Source organism: Botrytis fragariae (genome assembly GCF_013461495.1).
Source record: "Botrytis fragariae strain BVB16 chromosome Unknown tig00000101, whole genome shotgun sequence".
In the NCBI taxonomy this organism is placed as follows: domain Eukaryota; kingdom Fungi; phylum Ascomycota; class Leotiomycetes; order Helotiales; family Sclerotiniaceae; genus Botrytis; species Botrytis fragariae.
In genome coordinates, this window is record NW_023500996.1 from 481,300 (window position 1) to 506,702 (window position 25,403).

Sequence of the window (25,403 nt, forward strand, 5' to 3'; positions counted from 1 at the left end):
CGGTTTTGCCTGCCGTGGTAAATGCCCGTGTTACTCCATATGCAGAAATCAGAGAGAAATTGAGAAGCCTTCCGCTTCATCTGTCGTGTATAGTGTGTGTGTGTGTGTGTGTGTGTGTGTGTGCAGTAAATGGATGATTTAGTTGCAGTAAAAGCCGTCATTTTGTGTTGATAATTATCGCATATGTAGCGACATAATCAAGACCGCTTCAGTCGTGTAAAGTGAGAAGCGGAGCAGAGCCTTTTATTCTTCGATGATCCCCTCCAAAATCTGTTTCTTCAAGTCGCTAAGGCGCTCATGCATTGCGAGAAGCTTCTCTTCCTCCGAGGGATTCTTGACCTTTGATGTTGCCAATTCATTATGAAGCTTGAGATAGATAGGGTAAAATCTCTTGTAGTTTTCGGCCAAGTCCAATACACCAGGTCTCAAACGACGGGTACTATCGGTAGATGAGACTGATGAGGCAACACTGGATGACTTCTGGTGGCGTTTGTGAATAGGTGATCGATTGTTGCGAGTGTTGGACAAAGTATGATGGTTCGCAGGCGAAGTAGATGTCGATGATCGACCACCAGAAGATGTATTTCCAAAATCCGATGCATTGGTCGGTGGTGAGGAAGCTAAAGGTGATGATTTTTGTGGCGAGTTTGCTTTGCCTTTGAAAGAATTTGAAGATGAAGTCGTAGAATTGGAGCTTGGACGAGATGACTGACTAGCATCTGAGACTCGATGTGAATTGGTAGTATCCTTCTTGACCTTCTTACTCAAAGGTAAGCTCGAATCGCTGGAGTCCATTTCTTCGTTGCGACCTCGTTTGCTGTTGGCATTTTCCTTCTTGACTGGGGCCTTGGTAACTTGAGGCTTCTTGATTGGAACTTCTTCTTCGTCGGATTCGACAACATATTGGGAAGATAGAGGCTTTGCCGCTGATGCTTTTGGCTTTTCAGCTTCCTTCTTCACGGCCTTCGACTTCATAGTGGCTGCTGCTGTTTTTGGAGGATTCTTAGAAAGTAATCTTTTGGCCTGAGCTTCTTTCTCGCTAAGTTTCTTGGGCTTAGTTGTTGGAGGTCCTGAAGTTGATTTGGTTGTAGTCTCAGTCTTGACCTTTGAAGCCATTTTATCGCCAAATACGTCTTCCTCGTCGTTGGATTTTAATTTCGCGGCAGCGCTATTGGTAATTGAAGCTTGTACTTTACTAAGGGACTTTCCAGTACCTCGCTCCGATTTGGGCAAGAGCTTTTCCCACTCAGGTTCCGATAAGCCCAACCTCATCTTATCGAAAATCTTAACCGCATTATCAATTGCTCTCTGACGTTCGGCATCGCTTCCATATTTGAAGTTGAATACGTCGAGCTCTTTGTAGTAATTTTTGCGGAGTTCCCATTTCCCAGTCGATGCATTGAGGTCTCCCACTTTCGCAATTGCTTGCTTGAGGTCATCTTTCGGACCAGGAATTCGATTGTTGAGTTCCTTCTCAGACATTGGTTCGAGGGCTAGTAGGTGGACTACAGGTTTCCTACTACTCTTGGCATTCTCGGCTTGTTGCTGGGAAAGAGACTTAGTCGCACCTAGAGCTGGGCTTCCTAATCCAGAAAGGGCGGGACTGACTGGCATCGATTTGGTTGCATCGTTTCCGAGCCCCTTGCCTAGAAACTTCGATTTGTTCGTGACCTTAGAGGCTCCTCGTTTTCCAGGGAGTTGATTGATGATTTTTGTACTATTGAGATTAGTTCCCTAGTCCACTTGCAACAGTCTAGTTACTACTCACGTATTCCCATCTTTCTTCGCTTGGGCTGTGGCCATCGATTCCCTCAAATTTTCCAACGCTGTATCCTCGCCTGCAGTTGTCGAAGTAGGCTTCTTACTCGTCTTCATATTGTCCGCCTTGTAACGAGGTTGCGCACCTGGCCCCAGTAACTTCTTGTTGGCGAGGGTAAGCTCACTGAGTACCTGTGGCTTTGACGAATTCGAGTTGTCCGAGTCCGTATCGTTGGAATTCGCAGTCTGGAATACTTCGTATTGGAATGGATCGTGGTAAGTGGAAAGGATGTGAGATTTGTTGCCATATATCAGATTCTAGTTTGCAGAAAAGGAAATCAGTCAGCAGTTGTTTCTGTTCATACAATCAAGCAAAATACTATTGTTATTATACTCAAACATGAACAATTGGTGCCGTACGCTGGAAACTTTCGGCTACCAAAAATCATTGAAGCCAAGGGGAGCAGGATCTCTTACGGGATGTCCACCCAATGATAATTCTATGGGTTTGTTATTCTGATAACATTTGATCATATCCTCGATCATTGAATTGCTCAAAGTCAAGCCAATAGCAGGTGTAACATTTGTGGCAGACTTGTTAGAGGGTGGATTACTCTCCAGCCTCAAGCCGGCTTGGGGTATATCTAACGATGGAGACATCTTGCGGATTTAACTGAACGACTCGGGTTGAAATAGTAAGGTGGTTTTGTTTGTATAAAGGTAAGATTTTGAGGATATAAAGTATGTTCGGTCTCTCTCGTTCTGCTGGCTCTGGCCAGGAATCGCTCTTAAATGAGGTTCAGCATGAAGTCGAATCACAAGTTCATCTACCAGCGAAAAGGGTGAATGAGTATGATTTCATAGGTAATAAATGTTGACCACTCTGAATCTTTAAACAATCTGCAATGAACGATTTGAATTTCGATCACACACAGATTAAAACAGTAACAATTATCTGGTATGAATGAATCAACCTTACGATCAATTAAGTGATGAAGTTAGAAGAAGAGTGAAGTCGTAGGAATCTCTACGGTATGGAAGTTCGGAGAGACAAGAACAGCCCTTTGTGTTGGAGAAGCTAAACTGGGTCTGGCTGGGCTGGGTTATGGGCTTGTATGGGTATTTAGAATAACTCGCCTCCACCTCAGATCATTTTTTGATTCGCTGTAAAGTGCACAAGGTGCACAAACTAAATTTACTAAGGATGATTTGGAAAAGCGTGGATATATCTGTGTGGATGTTTGGGTTGTCTGAACAATGTGAGACCCTCTTTTTTGATTTATTTGGAAAGTAAGAAAAGTATTACCCAAGTACCTAGATAAAGAGAATACTAATACTGGATCGTATTGTATGATTTCTCATATATTTAGATGGAGAAAAAACGAAGAAAGGGTAGGGAGAATTAGAAAGGAGAAAGGGGGGTAGAACAACAAAAAGATTATATCTATTTCCTACCGCTCTTTCATCGAGAACATGCTATTATTATCTATCATTCATTGTTGCTGTTATCGTTATGCAAGTTCTTGCTGGCTGGCTGGCTGGCTGGCTGGCTGGCTGGTTGGTTTGCCTGCTTGCTTGCTTGCTTTCTTCTCAGGTCATTCAGTAGGTATTTAAGTCACTCTCAAGAGCCAGTCATGCTTCCTCTCTACACTACCTTTCCTAGTACTTCCGTACATGATTCTCCCGTACGATTCACCGACTGGGGTTCTTGGTTGCAGCATGAACAGGGATGTCATTTAGGTATGGAAGGTCATTTAGTAAGGATGCATCGTATATCACCGATATGATTGTGATATAGGTAGGTATAGTCGGGGCGTCTCCTTGCTCTTTTGGTACACACGAAAGACAGTGAATTGTTCACCGAATCTTGTGCTACAACTCATTCATTTCAAGTAATATTCTCATAGGGCGAACATCAAACCACACTCATGATTGAAGAACGCCTGTTGGTGGCAAAAACAGGGTAACACACACTGAACCATGAAACCAAACTTTATTTATATAAAGTTTTCGATAACCCTATTGAGTATTACTTTTTCCCTCTTTTGGTACAACAGAAATTACAGAATGAAGCTACCTACCTATCTACTACATGTATACCCGGGGACCTTTCAAACCACACCTTCGAAGCTCAAGTCGTCCAGCTATTCAGATTGCAGGTTGCCTTTAGTTCAAGATAATAATGCTCCACTCTTGTTGTGTCTTTGCGGGTGTTTATCTCCCTACAATATCCGTGAATCTTTGAGTCCCTCTCATATCTTCGGGTATTATCTACATTGACCCATCTTTCCTACAAGCTCTCAACCCTCTTTGCTCGAATCAAGTACGAACTGGATGTATTGGGACGGCTGGAATATGATATACTTGTTTCAAAGAGCCCGAAAGAGATGAACAAGAGCTTCAGAGATCCTGCTGACTGCCACTTTTCAAAATCCGTAAGATCTTGTACCGAATTCCACGATTACGCTTACTGTGTCAGGCCAAGACAACGAACACAGCCTTCAGCTCTTCTTTTTTCGAGTTCCTGGGACTTATTTTAAGTTAAGGTAGCCATCTTAAATCGTTTGCACTGACTGCACTGCAATGCTGCCGAACTGTACCTGACTTGGACGATTCGCATTCAAGGATTCCAGATCCCTAGATCCCAATTGTCGTTGGCTTTTAACAAGGATAGTTTGGATGATTCTCTGATATTCACCTGTGAAGATCAAACCTCCGGAATATACAATGAGATTGCCTGGGTATCTGGTTCCTTTTCCGATTTGAAATCTTATAATATCCATGAAGTTGGACGAGTATATTAATTGGTCTTATTGCATTATTCATCTCGAACATTAACGTTCTGGTGTGGAAATCTACTTTTTTCCACTCAAGGCCCGAGTTCTTCAGAATACAAGGTTCGGCAAATCCATCTAAGACAAGGAAGGGATTGGATTCTCCCGATTCGTTCGCAGTGGCTTTTGCTCCCAGGCCTGCCTGTTATTGGACCTGCTGAACAACCGTCGCAGACAACGAGATGATTTAGATGGCGACTCCGATCCTTTATTTTACCTCCACTTCATAACCTATAAATGCCGCTTCGATTTGGATGCCCCAGGTAAATTCCCTCTAGAAATACCCGGACGGTCTTGCCCAGAAAGGTTTCAAATGGAGAACATTTGGTGTTGGTGCTACCTGGACCATTTCCGGGCACCTCGTTGGCATTTTTGAACTAACGTTACACTAAAAAACAAGTAGGGCAGTGAAAGATGCACCATCGATGCATTTGTCAACTATGAACTAGATTCAATATTTCCGTCGGGTAATTCTGATAAGAGTATAGTGATATCTGTAAATGCGCGTGGCATAAATCGAGAGCGTTCCTGTATTTGTACCTACAGATGCAAATTCGCTACTCGAACCCTTTTTTTCAAGCATGCAGCAGAATTGCCCCTTCATTTACACTTTCCGTAGCGACGACAGTACTGGTTTCACAAAACTATAGGTAGGTCGGCACGAAACTCAAATAGCTAATAAGTGCCCACAAGGTCTTGTACTTCGGGACAAATATATTAAAATGTTAAGTAATGCAGCAGCATGTTCTCCATCTCGGCGTCACGTCACATCCCGAAAAGAATAATCAATCCGAACTTCTCATCTGAGGATGAATGAGGGGTAGAATCTCGTCAGCCGTCTACTGTACTTGATCTTAGTGTCAAGATTTTCAATGCCCCCGGTAACTGCAGCACATCACGAGTGAATCTGAAATCTAAACCAGTCGAATTTTTATTACTTCCCAACCTTGCTTTCCCTTTGGCTCAGCCAACGATTCTTCGGATTTTCCATTTTCTCGTCTAAATCGGGGTTTCTTCATCATACTCACCCGAAAGTACATTTGGGTCAATTCTTCAAACCTTACGGTTGTATAACTTGGTTTCATTCTCAATCTTCTAGAGCGAGTGGTATTCCGATTTCTGATGAATCACTAATTAATGAATCAAAAACCATTCGCCAAAATCTCACACCGTCACCTCTTTGGGCAATATTCATCATCATACGTTCCCATATGCAAGAGAACATTCTTTCGCACTATGCGGTGTCACCCACACTATATTCGTCAGCAGAATGCCCTACAGCTGGCTGGGGGCTGGATAACCTAAAGTCACTCTCTGTTAGGTTTTGATACCTTATCAATCCGAACTTACGGTTACCCAACATCTCTTCTTCGTTTTTCTCGTGCTTCAATGTCAAAACTTACGATAGTATGATATGATATAATCCATCTGTTCATCAGGTCATCAGTAAACCTCTATATCCATCAGCTCCAGTCTCCAGAACTCACTTCTTCATTAGATCCCTGTCTCTCCTCCTCCTAACCCATGTTCCCAAGCCTCGGCCCGTCATACCTTGTTCGATTTAGTAACCCTCGCGAAAGACTAAAATCCCATTCTCTCTGCAAGAGCGCGTGGAGAAAATGAATAGCTCGAGTGGTTTGGGTGGGAAAATGTACGTATCAAGATATCCGTACCACCGTCAACTAACTAGGCACATTTTATTTCCTTTTAAGGGTTCATCTTGCTAGGTTTGTCACCACCAAAAGTGGGGTGCGATCACATCTCGATTGGTGTTTATCTTCTTTCACTGATTTAAAAGGTCAATAGCCACTTTTGTGCCATGGTATTGGTGCTACAGAGGTTGCACAAGTTACGTTGGTGGATGTTTTTTCAGCAAATGGTTCTGATTTTGTTGCTTGGGAATTTCACTGAATTTATATACTTTTCACGGTTTACGAGAGCATGAAACATTGACATGATTGTATATCATTTGGATTCAGTTGGATGATTTCTGGGTTTCCGGAAAAGCAAGCCCGCGAAACCTTGCCTTAAGAGATATTAGACGATCCTTCGGGAAAAGAGGGGCTTGGAAAAGTATTAAAGTATGGCTGACGTGCCTGCGTTCCTGAATATCCGTGGCTATTTCTGGTATGACAGCTGCAGATTATTACCTGAATTTATCTTCCCTTACAGACTCAGTGTATCTTCACTCGCCTCAGGATCTTCGCTTTCGTCTGGCCGGAAAGCATGCCAAGTAAATGTATAAGTTCACGAATGTAAATGTGGTTGCACGGGAAGGATTGGAGGAATGAAACGAGATGAGAGACGAGACGAAACCTTTTAAAAATGAAACGAAATAAAGGATCGATCCATTTCATCTGTTTTGATGATTGCTCAGACGTTTTGGAAATCTTTCGAGATTTTGTAATCTTACCTCTTCACTTAAGTCGATTGAAATTCCGACTTTTCTTTTTCGTTTAGCTACCTACGTACGAGCTATGTAGCGTTTTGTTTGACTGGTCATGAATGGGTTATGTTTTAAATTCCATCTTTTCTTTTTCTTAATCTTTGAAGATGCGGTGGGCTGAAATGGAGTCGATCATTGCCTCGGGTGTAACAATTTTGGAGCAGCTGGATACCTGCATACAAAACATAAACAAGTAGGTACAAGTGACTACTGCACGTCACGTTTGATTTACACCACGTGCGACGGATACGTACTTTCTGTAAGTGACCAAGTTTTTCGAAGAAGAAGGGAAGAAGAAGAGAAGGCAGGAAAACTGGAACTTTCAAAATGTTATCCGTTGATTGAGTTTTTGTTATTCGGTGGCGTGGAATTGTGGTAGCGGTAAGACCCTCTCCCCGAGTTGTCAGTGGCATCCCCAGATATATGGGAAAGTGCGGGGTGGAGGATGGATAGATTATTTCACGTAGGAGTTGCTGTAATGGTGCATGCCAACAGAAAAGCCTTACGGGAACACCAAGTGCCTCATTTCTTGGGGGCTGTCAAGTGATAATTCTTCACCTAAATCAGCTTACCTGCAAATGAGTTTGCAAGAGATTCGCTGTGTCGGCTCCAATTGTTGCCATCATGATTCTTAGAGAAAGGAATCGACAGTGATGAGGAGTGATGTGCGTATGCTTGTACAAGACACCAGGTTAATCTGTTTGGTCTCACATATATCGATGTGGGAATTGATGTTGTGGTTACGAGGGGGAATGATTGGAAAGCTTTCAATACCAAGTCTGTCATGCCACCGCTCTTTCTTCCGTTGAAAGCAGTAGAGCTAAGTATGAAGAAACGGGAAGATCATGATCTTCGATACTTTTTAGTTCTTGATGAAGATATTGATAGAGGTGCAAAAGGCAACTCTTCTCTTTGCCTTAGTCCCGGCAGAACTATCCTACGTTCGCTACAATACCATCCCAAATAGCATATGTGCATAGCTGTATAACAATACTCTTCACTCTTGTATTAGCTATTGCAGCAAGTGTGAAGACTGTTTGATGGATAATTTCAAGTCTTTCAGATCCCCTGTCTGGGTTGCTGTTACCATTATCTCTCTGATGGCAATGTTGCGTCGAGATGAGCCTCGATTCTGAATCTTCTTTTAAATGCCAGTTAGTCTTCAATTGCATGCTTCATTCTCTTACACGTGGGATATTCAATATCAATCACGAGTTGGAGCGGCATCGAATGTAGAATTGTTGTCCGCAGGTAGTTTCTTCCAGATTCAAAGCAGATGTAAATTCATAGACACTTTTTAAGGTTATGTAAGCAATGATATCATCACTCGGAGCACTCTCCCAGCAACATCGTTAATAAATTTCGACAAAGGACTAATTCGGATCTCTGAATAATTGGTAGAAATCACTCTTTGTGTTCTCAAATTGAAACTGGAAATTTTATTAATGTTTCGGTCTTTGATCGAATCTCTACAATCGATTGTTCCTGGTTCAATAGTGTCAGTCATTCCAGAATCACAACGTCATGGACCTGAGACTATGTTCCTTAGTGCATACACCACTCATCAGCACTTCGACTCTAATAACTTCTTCTCTTTTGTTTGATAATTTTCATATTTCAATTTGATCCCATTTGTACATTAAATTTACTTGCCTGTGTAATTTGTATGCATTCTGTGTCAGTAACTCGTCGACAAATCTTCCGAAGTTCAGTCTTTCCTAATCTTAAGACATATTCTACCACTAGAGTCAAAATGGCAAATGAAGGACGATCAGATAGCTTTGGAAAAGCTCATAAATCACTCAATGGTATGTCGAGATAGCTTCACATCACCATTCAGCAGGAAAAGACAGATTCTAACTGGAGATGAAAAATAGTATTTAACAAGCCTCTCGGTCAATTTGCGAAAGGAACTGGATTTTACAGAAATGGACAGTGTGATGTTGGTCCGGATGATACGGGGAATCACTCGGTTGCTGGTATGTCTTCTTTTCTTTCCCTTACTCCCTCTTTCATCCAAGAGATACAACTAATGCATCCCAAAGCAACTTTGACAGACAGCTTCCTTGATTTCTCTGCGTCCCGTGGCAACAATCTTCGCGATATCGGCTTGACTGGAGGAAAGAAATGGTGTTTATGTGCCGGTCGCTGGAAAGAAGCAATGGAAGCCGCGAAAAGTTCTAGGGACGAAAATTTGGTACCTAAAGTGCATTTGCATGCTACCCACGAGAGAGCTTTGTAGGTTTCCTTGTTCATGCTTGTCATCTCGATTTCGAAATCACTATGGCGGCGACATCCTCGTTCTCCCTTGTCAAGACAATTCCGCTGGGTTAATTTCAGATGGAAACGGAAAGTGTGTGGCGGGAGATCAATTATCAAATCAGAAGCGAAGAATCAAAGCATTACAAGAAGACAAACTAACAAAAAACAGAGATGCAATCTCACTAGAAGACTTGAAGAAATATGCCGCGGAGCCAGAAGCAGCTAATGCTAGCACAGTACCACAGAGTCGAAAGGGCAATAATTTGCCAGGGGGTGTTCCAACGAAGGAGAGGACAGAGCTGGCGGGGACTGATGAAATGACTGGGAGTAGGCAGAGGGGCAATTACTAAGCTTATGATACATATGAGAGATGATATGAGATTGGTTGAAGGAAAAATGTGGCAGTTGGATGATCATTGCTTGTGTGAGACTGGCTCGAATTCGCGAGATCATGCGCCGTTGCCGTTGAATTTCCAAGAGGGTGAGATTCCACCAGTCTGTCTCATTTAAGGAAAATAAAATACCTTGCTGTTGCTCGAGTTGAGCTAGGATTTAATGAGTGTGATGATTTTCATGGTGGTATATGCAAGCAACTGTATATCTATATGAATTCCTGTTGTGCCATAAAAGTTGTAAACTATATAACATTACATCTCAGTAGAGATCCGATGTATATTCTGGTGAAGTTTATGGGCGAACAGTCAACATTCCTGATGATCAATTGAAGTCATCCTATGTTCTCGGATGAGTAGCAAAATTGATATTAATTGGCGCGAAAATTGGTGTTCAGCTTACCCGCGATGGGTTGAAGTTAGTCTTCCTACTCCTGTAACCTTTTGGAGGGATCACAACTTTCTTTCAATACAAAATTGACTCTAAACTTGAGAGTTCGGATGGCATTATTTCAGCGTCACCATACCGAATGAGAGAAGAAGTTGATGAATGTCATTCGAAGACGATCCAAATTACTCTATATTCATGAATGTGTACGAAAGACCAGTGCCGCTCAGTGTTTCGACAGGAATTCTCACCCCTAGCCTTATATCATTATACAACCATCCCATCATCTATTTATTGTGAAGTAGACCCACCCAAATATGAATTCTAATACCCACGAATCATCGGTTAAAAACAGAGGGACAGAAGCTTAAGCTCTCCACTTCTTGATAGCATGATTACTTTTGTCCCCTACTGAATTCTGCGGACTGAGAGATAGAGATATGGAATGCCATCGGCTCATAAAACTTTATGTCTTTGGCTTTGTGTGCAAGTCTGAGTGTTAAAGCGGTTGAATGGTATGATATTGAATGCTACCGCTGCATTGTGAGAATTCCGGCGAGAATGATTCAAACTTCAGAGAGAGAACGAATCAAGTGGGTTTACAAAGCTTGAAGTGTAGTAATCTTGTATATTATTCAAAGAAAGGTAAACCTTTCGCTCTTTAATACTTTTCGCAATTCTTGGAACAACATATTCTGATGTGGAGTTCCTAGTGCTGGAGGGGATTTTTCTAAATATCATGGATCATCTTCATCGTTTAGGCACTGTGCTATATCTTCAAAAGCCACGACCTCGAGATTTCAGTGCTCTAGCCACTGGAATGGATTGTGCTCTCTTGTTGGCTTCTTTGAACCATTAGATATTACTTGCTTTTCCTATCCTGTGAATGTCTTTCTCATATCTAGGATGAATTTGCAGTATATGTGATTGAGTGCATAAACAGTGCAAATATGTATTCGTGATTCACTTCTCCTGTATCGGTTATCTGAATGTGTCTCGGAAATTCCAATGGTTCACTGAATAACAAGATGAAGTAGCAGCCACTTGAACGCAGCTTATGGGATTTATATAGTCCGCCTCCATCCCGACAAGAACATCAAGCTCATCTTGCATGCTCTACTATTTTGCATAAACATTTGTCAATACTTCAAATGCCTGATAAAATTACAAACTATCGCACTCAAATTCCACAGTCAGCAGATTTCCGATCCCATCAAGACACCACAGAAAATTCCAACAATACCAACATGCTCCAACCCGAAGAATGGGAAGGTTATGAAGAGGATGCAGGAGTAACGAGCCCCTTCCATGACGTCTATGAAGAAGAAACTCACCCACGCCTTCACCAATCCCCAGCTAGCGGTCCTCCCTCCAGACCACCTAGTACCAACAGCTCCAACTACTCCACAAAGTCTCACTCCGACCTTGGGTGCTTACCCCCTTCTTCCCTAAACTCTCCTACTCCATCCTACAAATCTCGCGACCAACAGGCAAACACCAGTTCCACAACAGCAGCCACTTTCTCTCATTATCCAACGAACCACATGCTCCCCCTAGCTTCCCCCTCCCCCTCTTACAAATCTCGCGATCCATTCCTCAACACCATTTCAGCTTCCACCCTCACAAACTCGACAAACCGCATCATTCGCCTCCCTCATCGTGGCGTTGCCCACTTCAACCCCGCCACCAACAAAAACTGGCTTCCAATCTTGCAATCCTTCCTCTCTTACACCTTCACCAACCCCGATATTCTCGAAGAGGCACTCGAAACCCCCAAGAATGGCGTCACGTGTGTTGGAAATAGTATGCGAATCTGTTTGGATGGCAATGAAGGACTGGCGAAATTAGGTGAGATGGCCATTAGATTAGTGATGAGGGAACAGTTTTATTTGTTTAGTATTCCTGAAGGTATGTATACTCTGCTTTGATTTCTCCGTGTTATCTTCAGCAACACTGCGAGGGGCAGCCACGAATATACTAACCCGACTTCTCCAAACAGTACAAGCCTCTCAAATACTAAACCGTATCCTCTCCCGCGTCTCCCTGTCTGCTTACCCGACTATAGCATCATGTATCCGTCCTCAGCCCAGCGTCCCAATATCTTTCCGCAATATCATAGAACTCGTCAAAGAGGACACGCGAGAAGACAACACCCGTGTTATCAGCAGAGCAGTCAAGGCGGTGATTGGGGCTGTATATTTAGATGGTGGGATTGAGAGTGCGAAGAAGATAATGGAGAATTTGCAGATGGGAATCAAATTGCCACCGGGAAGTGGGAGGTGAGATGGAAATGGGGAGAGATGATGCGCAGATGCTCGGACGAAGTGGTAGATGATATTGGTAGCTTCAGATCTTTCTTATGTGGTAGTTAATCGACAGAATTTCAATTATCGATGTCCAGATCGATGCGAACTCCTTCAAGTCCAAAGTTGATTGGTGCAAATCTTTCACACGATCATATTGAAGGAATCAATAAAAATCTATATCAAGGGTTCATTACACGTTCAAGAATCGGCATCCCTTGCCGATTATTTAGTTAGATATACTCTTATACTCTCGGCACGCTCGCAAGATTACCGCCACGCTTATGTATCATTTACATAAGCAGGCTGATAACAACCACAACATCATACGATGACTAAGCAATGCTGCCTAAAACCTCAAAATTCACGAATTGAAACTGCCTAACAATACTGAAGGGGGATCAGTCATGAAGAGGAATTGCTATGTTGAATATCGTGCGGTTATGAGAAGCAGACATCTCCATTCTCTACAATTTCACTCGACCAATGGGCCACGCGCAGGTGTTCAGCGAGAAGCCCAGGAGGCCTCCCAGACCAACACGATAAATATTCAAACAATCTCATTTTCACCCAAAGCTGAATGGTAGATTTTAAAATGGTTTCTTAAGTGTTCGGTCAACTTTTATAAATTACTCTAAACAAGAAGTGCGAACCTTGAAAATACCACAGGACCGATTAATTAATACTTTACACTTGTCGATAACTTCAGTCCAACAATTGGAACTTGGAATATTTTCCGGTAAATTCTCCGGAGCGAATCGAACGAGGAATGATTACCCTACGCCACAAGTGAATGAAAACAGATGATACGACGGCAACATTAACTCCTTTACACAACCTTCTGAAAGACATGAGCAAGGAGCAAATGCAAAGTCATACGGTTTGTTTTGATTCTGGTCTGCAAAGAAGTAAACCTTATTGATTCGTATCTACAAGAGCACTTGCTATCTAATTGACACTGACTTCATCGACAACTCAAGAGCACTTGAACTGTGCACGGACCATTTCAAACGCTCTCATAAGGGTCTCAATAAACGTCAAACGACCTTCCAAGGGACTTACAGACTCGTGGAATATAACTCGGTGTTTCTCGCTTCTCCGGAAAGTGTACCGGTACGGGTTTAGCGAGTAGAGTCGAGGAAATCTTCCTGCATGTGCCGCAGGGGACATCTCGCCAATCAGCTTCTAGCATAATTTTCGACTCAGCACCCATAAAAGCTGCACCCCCCTCCTCATCTTGCCCACCTTCTCTTACACTCCTTCACCTACTTCCATTTCATCGAAATTCATCTCACAATTATCAACAAATTGATTCCACACACCCCGGACATTCAAACAATCTTCTAGGAATATTAACACGTGAGTAACACTTGGTACCCTCGCTCGGCATGATCATCGCTTGATGATTCTGTCTAGGTTCGTCAGAATACCAGCACGGTCGAAACAATCCATCAACAGCTCATCACCTTCAAGTGATTCATCAAACAAACCATCTTCAATCATCAAGCTGTCGTCCCTAATCATCAATATAAACACGACCTAGACTGTAAAATGTCAGGAAACAAGTCTCCCGTCATCAAGAACTTACCGACGCATCATTGCTGTGACTCTACTGTGTCACCATACGAAATGGAATGGAACACCGTTCATAGAGAAGCAATGCCTATTTTGGCTGGATTCTCCAAAATAAATCAAAGATCGCCTGCTCCCAGACAGAAATCTGTCCATTTCGCTCCTAGAGCCATTGACGACGAACTAAACGAATTCAAGATAAAACCAAGTGATAAAAGACACAAGAACAATACCACCGCCCTCAATGTTACTAAGGATTCGGGAAGGAATAAAATTCCATCATCTTCGAAATCATTCAAGGCAGGTTCTTCCTGCTATGACCTTAGCTCAACTCCAATTCAAGCAGTCAATCGTCGTAAAATTCAGGATAAACCCATTGATCGACAGTACCGAATGAATCTCGGAGCTCGAAATGACAGTGCTATTCAAACTCATCAATTCAAGCTTGTTGCAGCCAGTACTCAACCTCAATATCCTCCCCGTGTCCCAAGTCCTCCAGTGAAGCGAGAGCCACCACCCACACCTCGGCCTAGACGACTACCTACACCGGATTTTGAGGAAGATTGCGATGATCATCTTTACTTCTGTGACTGTCTTGGGTGTTATGAAGCTGGAAGACCCCGACGTGTTGTTGAGAGGGAAAGACAAGCACCGGCATATTTGAAAATGGAAAATCAATGTAAGATAACTGTAAAAACCCAAGCCAATCGCAACTGACCTAGGTAGATCAAGCAGCCACTGTCTACATACGCAATGCGAGACCAACCGAAAGCCAGCAAAGACAGGACCTTACTGTCGTATCAACGGAAGATTCTCATGTGAGCAATTTAATACAGTTGGGATACCCTCGCAACGCTGTCATCACAGCTTTGGAAGCGTGCAGATACGATTTTGAAAAGGTAAATATGTGAACCACAAATCATAGTCCTCGCTGATTTTGGATAATAGGCGTTGACTTTTTTGAGATATAATTATTGAACCCCCGCATTCGAATTTTGATTTCCGCTCTTATATCCAGTTCTTTAAAGCAAAAAGATGTTCTTGTATGACAGATTTGCTCGTACATGGTGTACTTTGTATATTTAATTCCAATGTATATGTGTGTTCAGTATAATTTCGATCTCCTAGCAGGCTTTAGTCGTTTTCGTGAGTAGTGGCTTGTAATTTTTGTGAGAATTCGCTTTTGAGGGCAAGGAGTTTTCGCACAATAAACCCGTATTCGAATATGCCAGGCGTATGAACGTAGGAAGTGGCCAAGTGAAGCACATAGTAGTGTAGTTTTGACATGATATTTCATGGATGATGATCCTTCTTATCCTCATTCTCTTTGAATGAGAACTTGTCCCCTTCGGCATCGACTTTGAACTTTTCATCACATCTGCGGACAAATGCAGGCAGCGATTTTCCATTTTCGTAAGTGTGGGAATGCGCCAAACGGGCAGTGCACCTTGCTCGACATCGACCTTTCAGATGATAGTGTTGTCCGTGATGCTATCATTCACTCGTCCGACCGGGTATTCGCTCATTATATCAGCCACCGAGAAAAACTGTTAAAGCAAAACAAGTTGTGTAAATTTTTCGTAGAGATATTGATGAGTTAACTTTTTAACATGTCGTTGAAGCTGACTTTCGTCAATACAATCGCGTTGTTCCAAATACGGTTAGATGGTATGTGTAATTGGGCCCGTGCGTGCCCCGCCAAAAGTCTGAAGCTTCACCCCACCTTGTCGTCAACAAGCTCGACGGCTCCCCTCCGACCTCGCTGATAAAATACTATAAAATCTATTGTTATACAAAAACTGTTTTGAAGAATCAACCTCGAGAATATACTTCGAACCGTATCAATCAAATATCGAAATGTCGGACCTTACTCCAGTTTACACCAAGGACGCTGCTTTCCGTAAGACTCTTTTAATTCCTGTGGACATTGACTAAATTGAGAGCATTGCCTCCTTTACACATTAATCTAACAACCCTTTAGCAGCAGGACCTTACTCCCAAGCCATCAAGACTTCATCTACTATTTACTGCTCTGGACGTAAGCTTGTCCCCCATTTCAATTCCATTTCTTTGACCATAATATCCTATTCCACCGGGGATATTTAATTGACCCTTCTCCTACAGAAATCCCATGCACACCCGAAGGCGAAATCCTCACCCTCGAGACCTCCAGCATCTCTGCCATGACCGAGCTCTGCATCAAGAACTTGTCTGCTGTTCTTAAGGAAGCTGGAAGTAGTATTGAGAAAGTTGTCAAGGTCAATGTCTTCTTGACTACCATGGACAACTTTGCGGAAATGAACGGAGTCTATGAGAAGCTCTTCAAGCATAAGCCTGCAAGAAGTGAGTTGATGTGTTCCTTCAATGAAGATAGAGGAGGATGGGAATAAACAGATGAAGGGTGATGGACATTCAGGCTTTTAAATGACGTCTGAAGGATATGAATGAATATGCTAATGATGTTGCTCTAGGTTGTGTTGCCGTATACCAATTGCCCAAGGGTGTTCCGGTCGAGATCGAATGTATTGCATTGGCTTAAAGCTATATGTGACAGGAAGAGAGAAATACCTAGGAAAGCCCTAAAATTGACGACGCCGATGAATCTCTTCTGTGGCCTTATGTTGAAATTATGAAACTATGATTATACCACAAACTAGCTAGTATAGGCTTTGCTACTACTGACAGCGAATCTATCGTCGGTCATGATTTCAATAGTTTGAAATCTGGAGTCAAAGGATAATGCTATCTTGAGTTTTATCATCAAGCACTACCCCATTCTGCGTCTTCTGTATGCATCATATGTGACGTTAGCCAAGCACTATTTCATCATATTTCTGGGGATTCTGGTAGCTCAAACTGTCTGAAGAATTGGGATTCCAACAAGATTTGCTTCCGCAAAGTGTGAAATTTGAACATGAAGTCACCGTGATACGGGAATATGAGGCTACAGATGGTCAATGGATTTTATCTTGACCCATATACTCGAACAAATTGTGCTTCTAGGAGCTAAAAATATGATACTCCCCATCCAATGTCGGTCTGCTATAATGCTATACATTGCCAGACTCCATGGTGCTCAAGTGTAGCGCCATACTGAACGCGTAAGATGTGATGATTTGATAGTCAAAATCCATTTTGATATTATAGACAGCATGCTAGTCGATCACTCCAATCCATGAGCCCATGGAGTACTGAACTAAATATATAGAACAAATCATTTGAGATGTGGAAAATGCCCGATGATACACACAACCTGATGGTGTTTCCTTGTCTCGTACACTCACTCGAATTGGGAAACTATTGAACTAAGAGGGTAATGGACAATCTTGAACAAAAATTCGGTATATTCATCAACAATGAGTAAACAACATACACAAAGTTTTGTATAAGAGGTGGGAATTAAAAAGAAACGCAGTACACACAGTGATAACTCCATATTATATACAGTCTGCTTAATAATCCTACTAAAAAGCTTTGAAATAATAGCAAAGTAGATCTACTACCTCTTCTAGCTTAGTGCGAGTAGATCATCTCTGTATATGCCTTGCATATTAGTAGTAGCTTGCAACTAAATTCCAATACTAATCGATCACGTACGCAATAACGGTTAAATTGCCGGTCATTCAACATCACTTGGTATTGCTGACTCTATGTGCTGACACATGTCAAGATGTCGGAAAGGTGTAAACCTGGAAGTCTTAAACTTGGATTAACCAACCTTCCTATACTCTACATTGCAAGTCGCTGTTAGAACCTCTCAACATGAATAAGTTGATAATCATTTCTTGGTAGCTCCGAGTGTTCCGGGAAGTAATATGATTCTTGAAGACTTTGTGACATCAATGAAGCAATTCGAGTTGAATTGACATATAATAAAATTCCAAACACATTGTGACATCAATGAAGCAATTCGAGTTGAATTGACATATAATAAAATTCCAAACACATTGTGACATCAATGAAGCAATTCGAGTTGAATTGACATATAATAAAATTCCAAACACAAATTAATATGCAGAGGAAGCTAACGCCCAGTGTGGAATGGACAAGATGACGTCTAATAAAGTGGGTTTCATGCCCTAGGGGTACGGCCGGCTTGATGGTAGTCGAGTCTATTTACAATTGAATTCATACGCTATTTTACGCTTTCAAATATGATCCATTGCTTTGATAGACGAGGCCTGACTCTAGTATTTATATCTGGATAATCTGGGGCAATAGGTGGTAAGCGAAACTCAGAAAGTCTTGTGACAACATTGGCAGCAGCTCGTCAATAAGTTTGACAGAATGTAATAATATTAATCCACCATTCAGACATCGAGGTATACATAGTGCCAAGATTATAATAGTCTGTCTTTCAGATACTACCCACATAATAGCCAACAGGTTCACCGATCAGGATTTAGCAATCCCATTTCGTCATGATTCTTCTCAATCTCCTCGCTAAGTATTCCCCTGACTTTAAGTGACGGAGTCGGATGAACTTATATGCCGCTGTCAAACTTCTGACATGATATGGGAATCCCCGCACCATGTATGAAAACTAGCCCTTTCTGTTGAACTCTGTATCTTTATCCTTGAGCTTCCATAAATTTGATTGGGCGTATTATTCACTTTTGAAATCCCCACTTTCTTAGAGCCGATTTGAGATCGAAAGTCTTTTTTATTTTAGGATTTTCGGGTATTTTTTGCAGATCTCGAGTAAAAGAACATGATTGATTACCAATATGAGAAATCTATAGAGTTAGAATGGAGTTCTAGTTTTCTCACTGTTGATACTTGGCGGGCGATCTACTTTTATGGAAGTCCTAATGCTGTTATCAATGTTCTATCAGTTCTAGAACTCTCAAAAATATGACATCAACACCCGTCGACATCATCAGCACAAGAGTTTCTAATCTCCCCATCTTCCACAGTCCATCCTGGATTTCTAAATCCTAGGAGTGGAGATTTATTCTTAATTCGAGCTGCAATATAAATATATCTGTTCAACCAGTTGATTCAAGACAGTTTTTGATCTATTCGTTGGAAAGAGAAGTTGAATTATTAGAAGGTATACTCTTTTGAAATGAAGTTGAAATTTCCTTTTTATTTTCTTCACTCATCATTATAATTCTGATGAACATCCTTCTGTGAACCATTCTATTATACGTATTATTAGATGAGCATCAACTCACAGCACTATCTAATGAATCTAATCAATTGACCAAGCCACGAACAGTTAGTCAACTCAAGATCCCCAGCCGCCGTCTCGATCCTACGGGTAATCCCCAGCTCCCTTCTGAGCTCTGCCCATCACTAGCCAACCGACTATACATCTAGCTCATCCATTAGCCCCACACTGCTTGCACACCCCCAAGACATCAGCACCCGCTAACATACTAGTCACTCCATTTTAGTTTTTCTTCGCCTCTGAGCTTTCGTCATATCCTGTCAAACATCACTCAACACTACGTTAGTAACTATTTTAACTTTCAAATACAAGCTTCCCCTAGTTTCTTCTCCGTTGGCACCATTATGATAGCTCTACATACCATCAACATAAATCTTAGTCAAACAGACCATCCATACGCCATCATAATCCATACATAAAACATCAAAACAACACTCCGCAAACTCAAAAGCTCCAACTTGCTTAGCTCCATCCTCCCAAGACAACATACATAGTGCGCACTAGGACAATATATACCTATTTAAGCTAGCCAGCACCATCTTCCCACCTCACCTCCCGTGATCACACAACATTGCTCGCTTCACCAAGCGGTCGCGTATCTATATACTCTTATTAAACGAACGAATCATACTTACACTACTATACTACTACACTACCTACTTTATCCACTCTACCCACTTACTTCAATGCATCTACCTCAACACATACATTGCCCCCATCTATAGCTCCATCCACCCCCATCAATCCCCATCCACCCCCACCAAGTCTGTCTTCCAAAAACTCATCAAACATCAAGCTTCCCCTAGCCTTGGCCTTGCCAGCTTTATACCCCAATCCAAATATAAAAAATGTTCTAGTATCCTAGCAAAGAAACAAACCCACCCCATGTATCCAGATTCAACTTGTGATATCATTGATATCATTGTTACACATTACCTAGAATTTGGAGTCTAGATTCTCAAGGATATGCATAGAGATCAATTTACAAGATATTCACATATAGAATGAATAGCTAAATCGAAACGGAGTTGGCTGTAATATTTTATGACATGAAAAGATTCATCACCGCATCGCACATCAGAATCATCACATAGCATAGCATCATAGAAACAAAAAGTAATCTTGATATGTAAAAGTCCATTGATCTTTAAAATCTATTTACTGGCCCAGCACCATTTATCTGCCTACCAATCCCCCAACGCAAAAGATTTATGAATGCATAACAGAGAAACCTAAAGGAAAAGAATGAATTTCAAGGATCTAATGCATCAGGAATAGTACTGCTGCAGACAGTACTAAACTTATTCATCTGCCTCGTGTGATTGGTAATTCATACTGATCCCCAACTGAAGCGGCCGTATGAAATAATGAAGTGAAAAAAAGGAAGCATGATCAGAGGTCCATGAACACCGCCAGTCGTTAACACGTTATCCCCCGGCAATTTATTTCCCATCTCCAAACGCCAATGTGAACCAACGAATGAAAGACACAAATAAATTACCCCCATATAATGAATTGTATGTAATGCTTGGCCTTCAAATCATTATCATGCTTGGTCAACTTGGGCATAATGTTGTCCGCAAAGAAAGTTGATGCCAGAATTATGCAAATATCAAATGGGGTGTTCGCCATATGTTTATGGAGGCGGCCTCAATGCATTGCAATAAAAGGGTTAGAATTGAAGTCGGTATTGAAGAGGGCTTTAAATAGCGCAATTGGTCTTGGTTCCGGAAAAAAGGGTTGTTAAGACAAACAAATTGAATTCCGCTATTCTCAACAGTAATGCTATTGCGCAACCATTGACTCCCTCAGATTACTTGGCGGTGGTTGTTTGTGACGTCGACCGAGTAGAGTTGCTCCATCGAGATTGAGTTCGAAGGCGCCATTTCTTGGTTTGATATCTCGCTTTGCAGATGCGGTTACCTGAGCACTATGCTGTCCATAACCTTTAGCCGGGGCTGCGGATTTTGGATTCAACTTTGTATTTCGCAAAGCATCACCGACTTGTGCAACATCTGACTGCCCAGATTTGGGTGCCTTTGAAGGAACTCCGTTCTCATCGTAGTTCTCCTCGTCGCTCTCATCGAAATCTTCATCATCGATGGGGTTGAGGGGGTTCAAGGCGGCAGTTCCTCTATAACCTTGCTTGAAGTTCTTCTTTCGTTTGGCTTCCTCTTCTTGTCTGTGAACGGCATAACCGACGTCAAAGACTTCACGTAAATTGACAGCACCGGGACTTCGGAAATCCATACGCCTGCCTGCTCCAGGAGACTCCAGGAGATCAGGGTTGAAGGCTCGCAAGCCACCACCCAATTGGCGTTGGCGTTCAACGGCTGGAGTAGCCAATGGTGGAGCATCAAGTGCTGCGTATGTAGGTTCCTCGGAACCCTTGATCCAAGGGTGTTGAAGGAATTGATCGATTGTATATCGTTTTTTGGGATCCACAGTTAATAAGTGTGAGACAAGGTCTTGTGCTGGCTTGGAAATTTCATCCCACCATGGCGAGAGGAATGTGTATTGACCTCTAGCAACCTTTTCCGTCAAAACCTGAATACTTTCGTCGTAAAATGGTGGGAAACCGCAGAGCAAGGTATAAAGAACGCAACCTAATGCCCACATATCAACACTTTTGGAATATCGTTCGTCCTTGACAATCTCTGGCGCTGTATATCCTACGGTACCACATGGTGTCATGGTTTGAGTATCCCATACGATTTTACTCAAACCAAAATCGGCAATCTTAATCCTTCCAATACCACCTGATCCAACACCCTTGATAAATTCACCCTCGTCTTCCTTGTCTTCATCCTCAGCAGATTTTGGTCTCGGGTTCTTGGTTGGAATGAACGGTATTGGCTCGAACAGAATGTTTTCTGGTTTGATGTCCCTGAAGAATGACGTCAGTATTCGTAGCGTTGAATGAACGACGAACAAAAAACGAAAGTGGGGGGTTGGGGAGTATCTTCACCTGTGGACGACACCTTTTTCTTCGTGAAGATAGTGTAACGCTTCTGCAACTTGTCTAATAACATGTCTGGATAGGTCCTCACTAAAATAAGTAAAGCGGACGATTTGATGGAATAATTCTCCGCCAGGTGCCAACTCTAAAACAAGATAATAGTATTGTTTTGACTCGGAAAATTCGATGAGTTTTATAATATTAGGATGATCTAGACCACGCATAATGGAAACTTCTTTAAGAATGTTTTGTCTCTAGAAATGATTGTATGATGTTAGCCATTATTGAATTATGATGTAAGTGGAATGTTGTTGACAGGAGAGAGTAAAAAATAATTCCGCACCTCCACGCCCTTGGGTTGCTTCTTGTTGAAGTTCGGATGAAGATGAGCATCTGCCTACCACACCACACATGTTGGCAAGGTTTCAAAAAAGCAAAGAGAAGATCATAATGAAAGATCTCAAAAGGTACTTACCTGATTGGAGTTCATCTCATATTTTCGGACAACTTTGATGGCCACCTCTCCAGCTTGCCCTTCTAAGTCTTTGGCCTTGTAAACATTGCTGAATGCTCCATCACCCATCTTCTCGATAAGTGACCATCTCTCAAGTCCAGGATATCTTGGTAAACGGTTGTTATTCTCATTCGAGGCGGCCACTAGTTTTGCCAACTCGTCCTGCCTCGTCGAGCTAGATTGTCCTGCCATTTGTTGTTGTCCTGCTGCATGTGCAGCTTGATTTGCAGCTTGAGCTCCTCTGTTTCTATTGTCTTCGTTTGCAACTGAATATGCATCACCTCCAGGAACTTGGTGTGCTTGATGAGCCATTACGGTGGGATCTGATTTAGCGTGATGTTGAGGGACAGCTGGAGCGGCAGGTGCAGCCTTTTTCGTATCTTCGTTGCCCTTTGCACCTCCCTTGCCTGAGTTTGTTATTAGCATATTGAATGTTGAGAAGAAAGAAGAAGAAGAAGGTGCAGTTGTCGCAGAAATCAGTAGAAAGAACGGGTAGCGTGTGAAAGTGTTGAAAAGATTAAGCAAGACGTACCCCGATGAAGGGCATTTTTAATGGCCTGTGAGATGGAAGACATTTTAGTGAGTAAATAATTCGGATAATTTGATAAACCCAATATCAAAATTGCGAGACTTTGAAGAGAAGGGGTGTAATCGGATTCAAATTCCTGTAACAAGTAAGGCAAGACAAGAGGGGGAAAAAGATATGAATGAAATTCAAGGATAAGCAAGGATCGGAAATTTTGAAAGCGTGATTGGTGATCAAGCAAGGGAGTGAGCAAAAAGTGTAATTGTGATGTAAAAAAAGAACTTGGTACTGTCGATAGTACTTTTTGATTGAATGTGGAAAAAAGAGTTGAGTGTAGGCAGAATAATAGGTAAGATTGGCAACAAGGTAGTAGAGTAAGTCGGGGATGGTATGTCAATATCAAACAGATGACTCTTTCTGGATATTTGGAACTTTTTTCGGTTGTGTGAGGGATAAGGGATGAGGGATGATGGATGAGGGATGATAAATGATGGATGACTAGGGTAATGTACTTGGTTTTATGTACTTATGACGATGAATTGTCTTTTTTTTCCCTTTGTTTTAGTGCTTTCCAATCAAATAAAATCCGTCAAGGGGGTCTGTGGGTGACCTGGTTGATTGGTTATCTGATAAATAAAGTAACAAGTGATAGGGATTTGGGGATAAACAAAACAACAAAGTCAACATGACAGTACATTTATATGAAATATATGGGTGATGACGATGTTGAGGAGGCAGGTAGTACCTAGGTAGATGGGTGGATGGCTACCGGTAGATGGCTAGATGGCTGGATGGTAGATTGACTGACAGCTTGCCCTGATGAGTGAATAGATTGAATGAATACCAAGTAGGTGACTACACTCACTACCACTACCACTACTACTACCCAGATAGACGGAGAGAGAGAGAGATAGCATTCATCTAGATAGGTACCCAAGTAGATACTCGAGTTGGGTAGCTGGGTAGGGTATCTACCCCCATTGGGTATGAATTTATCTGCATTTCATATATAGATCCATATCAATACGGAGTAGATCTAATTTCTATCTGGAGAAAGGAAAAGGTACCGATCATAGATAGATATTGTCCGTCCCTCGAATTGGTATTCTTACTTCATTTGAATATCATCTACCATCTAGTAGATATTTCAATCCTAGTACTCCAAAATAATGATAGTATCGGTCGGCACGGCCAAGTGGAGACGCCCCTCCGTCCCCCTCCTAAGCCCCTATCTAATATCTATCTATCGATTATGGTTAGCTCTTGAGTCTTGATTAATAAATTTCGGTGCGATTGACGTCATGTAATCTTACATACGTCATTAAAAAGCCTTCTTGCTTCAGGTCTCTGATCCCCCTCATAATTACCATGGCAGTCCCATCCTGTATTTAATCTATTTCCCCAGTCCCACCTAAGCACTAGCTCCATATTTTCTCAACACCCCCTCCTCGACTACTTATTGGTACGACATGGTACTCGTCCTGCCTACTCCACGAGTTAGCGGGATCAAGTTACCATGGGTACATGCACTGGCTTTGCGTAGAGGGGGATTGGGTCGAAGATATATAAATGCTGTAATAACTCGCAAAAACCAAGTACTGTAACACACAGCATAATGCAAAGTGCATAGCTACATGCACCCCACAAACAACTTGCAAAAGATTGACCAAGCTCGGAACTACCACCACCACCAACAACAACAACAACACAGTGTAATTAGATGCATGCATGAAGCAATGACAGGATGTTCACGCACCATAAAGGGCACCTGGGTCATAGCGAGTTGCTACGACGGTTCGTATGGGTCGGATTTATGTGTGATCGCCGAGATTATCGATAAACGTTTCCAGGAATGCCAGTTTTCCTATTCGACATGCATGTAATCAGCCGATGCTCCATCATAAAGTAGAATGCAATGTAGCTTGCCTGAGATGTAAATTGACTCTATCCCTTGACGATGGAGGTGTATATGAAAAGCAGATATGAATTCGTCTTCTAGGCGACTATGCATTGAGTCTGTAATACCACTTTAGGCCATTCTTGGCTGATACGCTGATGATATGTGATGGGTATTGATGTGTAGTGGTGGTTGGTACGCGCGGTGACTGTAAGGAGAGGCTCTGATTAGAAGCGAATTGAGAAAGGGGGGTTGAAACTTCACATGAAGAATGCAAGAGCAAATAGTAGCTTTGAAGGATGATTAACTCTTGAGGATGTTGTGTGAACCTCTTGGATCGAGCTCTAAGTCTAGACTGCTGTGAAGAAAACACAATGAG

At 42.1% G+C, this 25,403-nt stretch overlaps 6 protein-coding genes across 6 annotated transcripts; 4 read left to right on the forward strand and 2 right to left on the reverse strand.

Annotated features, from left to right (window-relative positions):
- Nucleotides 1-243: 243 nt before the first annotated feature.
- Nucleotides 244-2,418, reverse strand: Bfra_008785 (putative com1 regulatory protein; the record flags this gene model as incomplete). Its single annotated transcript, XM_037339142.1, has 3 exons — nucleotides 244-1,717; nucleotides 1,769-2,076; nucleotides 2,236-2,418. 3 exons carry the CDS (start codon nucleotides 2,416-2,418, stop codon nucleotides 244-246), a joined length of 1,965 nt encoding a protein of 654 aa, XP_037190708.1.
- A 6,286-nt stretch (nucleotides 2,419-8,704) lies between these two features.
- Nucleotides 8,705-9,776, forward strand: Bfra_008786 (uncharacterized protein; the record flags this gene model as incomplete). Its single annotated transcript, XM_037339143.1, has 4 exons — nucleotides 8,705-8,846; nucleotides 8,916-9,017; nucleotides 9,084-9,276; nucleotides 9,470-9,776. The coding sequence occupies 4 exons, from the start codon at nucleotides 8,705-8,707 to the stop codon at nucleotides 9,648-9,650; spliced, it is 618 nt and encodes a 205-aa protein (XP_037190709.1). The 3' UTR covers nucleotides 9,651-9,776.
- A 1,455-nt stretch (nucleotides 9,777-11,231) lies between these two features.
- On the forward strand, nucleotides 11,232-12,363 carry Bfra_008787 (putative ribonuclease iii protein; the record flags this gene model as incomplete). Its single annotated transcript, XM_037339144.1, has 2 exons — nucleotides 11,232-11,988; nucleotides 12,080-12,363. 2 exons carry the CDS (start codon nucleotides 11,232-11,234, stop codon nucleotides 12,361-12,363), a joined length of 1,041 nt encoding a protein of 346 aa, XP_037190710.1.
- Nucleotides 12,364-13,934: 1,571 nt separating this feature from the next.
- Bfra_008788 (uncharacterized protein) lies at nucleotides 13,935-15,721 on the forward strand (the record flags this gene model as incomplete). Its single annotated transcript, XM_037339145.1, has 3 exons — nucleotides 13,935-14,634; nucleotides 14,682-14,854; nucleotides 15,578-15,721. 3 exons carry the CDS (start codon nucleotides 13,935-13,937, stop codon nucleotides 15,719-15,721), a joined length of 1,017 nt encoding a protein of 338 aa, XP_037190711.1.
- A 91-nt stretch (nucleotides 15,722-15,812) lies between these two features.
- On the forward strand, nucleotides 15,813-16,494 carry Bfra_008789 (putative endoribonuclease l-psp protein; the record flags this gene model as incomplete). The annotated part of the gene is made up of 4 exons (XM_037339146.1): nucleotides 15,813-15,855; nucleotides 15,937-15,993; nucleotides 16,080-16,298; nucleotides 16,427-16,494. The coding sequence occupies 4 exons, from the start codon at nucleotides 15,813-15,815 to the stop codon at nucleotides 16,492-16,494; spliced, it is 387 nt and encodes a 128-aa protein (XP_037190712.1).
- A 4,419-nt stretch (nucleotides 16,495-20,913) lies between these two features.
- On the reverse strand, nucleotides 20,914-23,221 carry Bfra_008790 (putative calcium calmodulin-dependent protein kinase protein; the record flags this gene model as incomplete). Its single annotated transcript, XM_037339147.1, has 4 exons — nucleotides 23,134-23,221; nucleotides 22,563-23,008; nucleotides 22,097-22,341; nucleotides 20,914-22,015 (listed from the first exon to the last, which is right to left on the reverse strand). Exons 1-4 carry the CDS (start codon nucleotides 23,174-23,176, stop codon nucleotides 20,914-20,916), a joined length of 1,836 nt encoding a protein of 611 aa, XP_037190713.1. The 5' UTR covers nucleotides 23,177-23,221.
- Nucleotides 23,222-25,403: the final 2,182 nt, after the last annotated feature.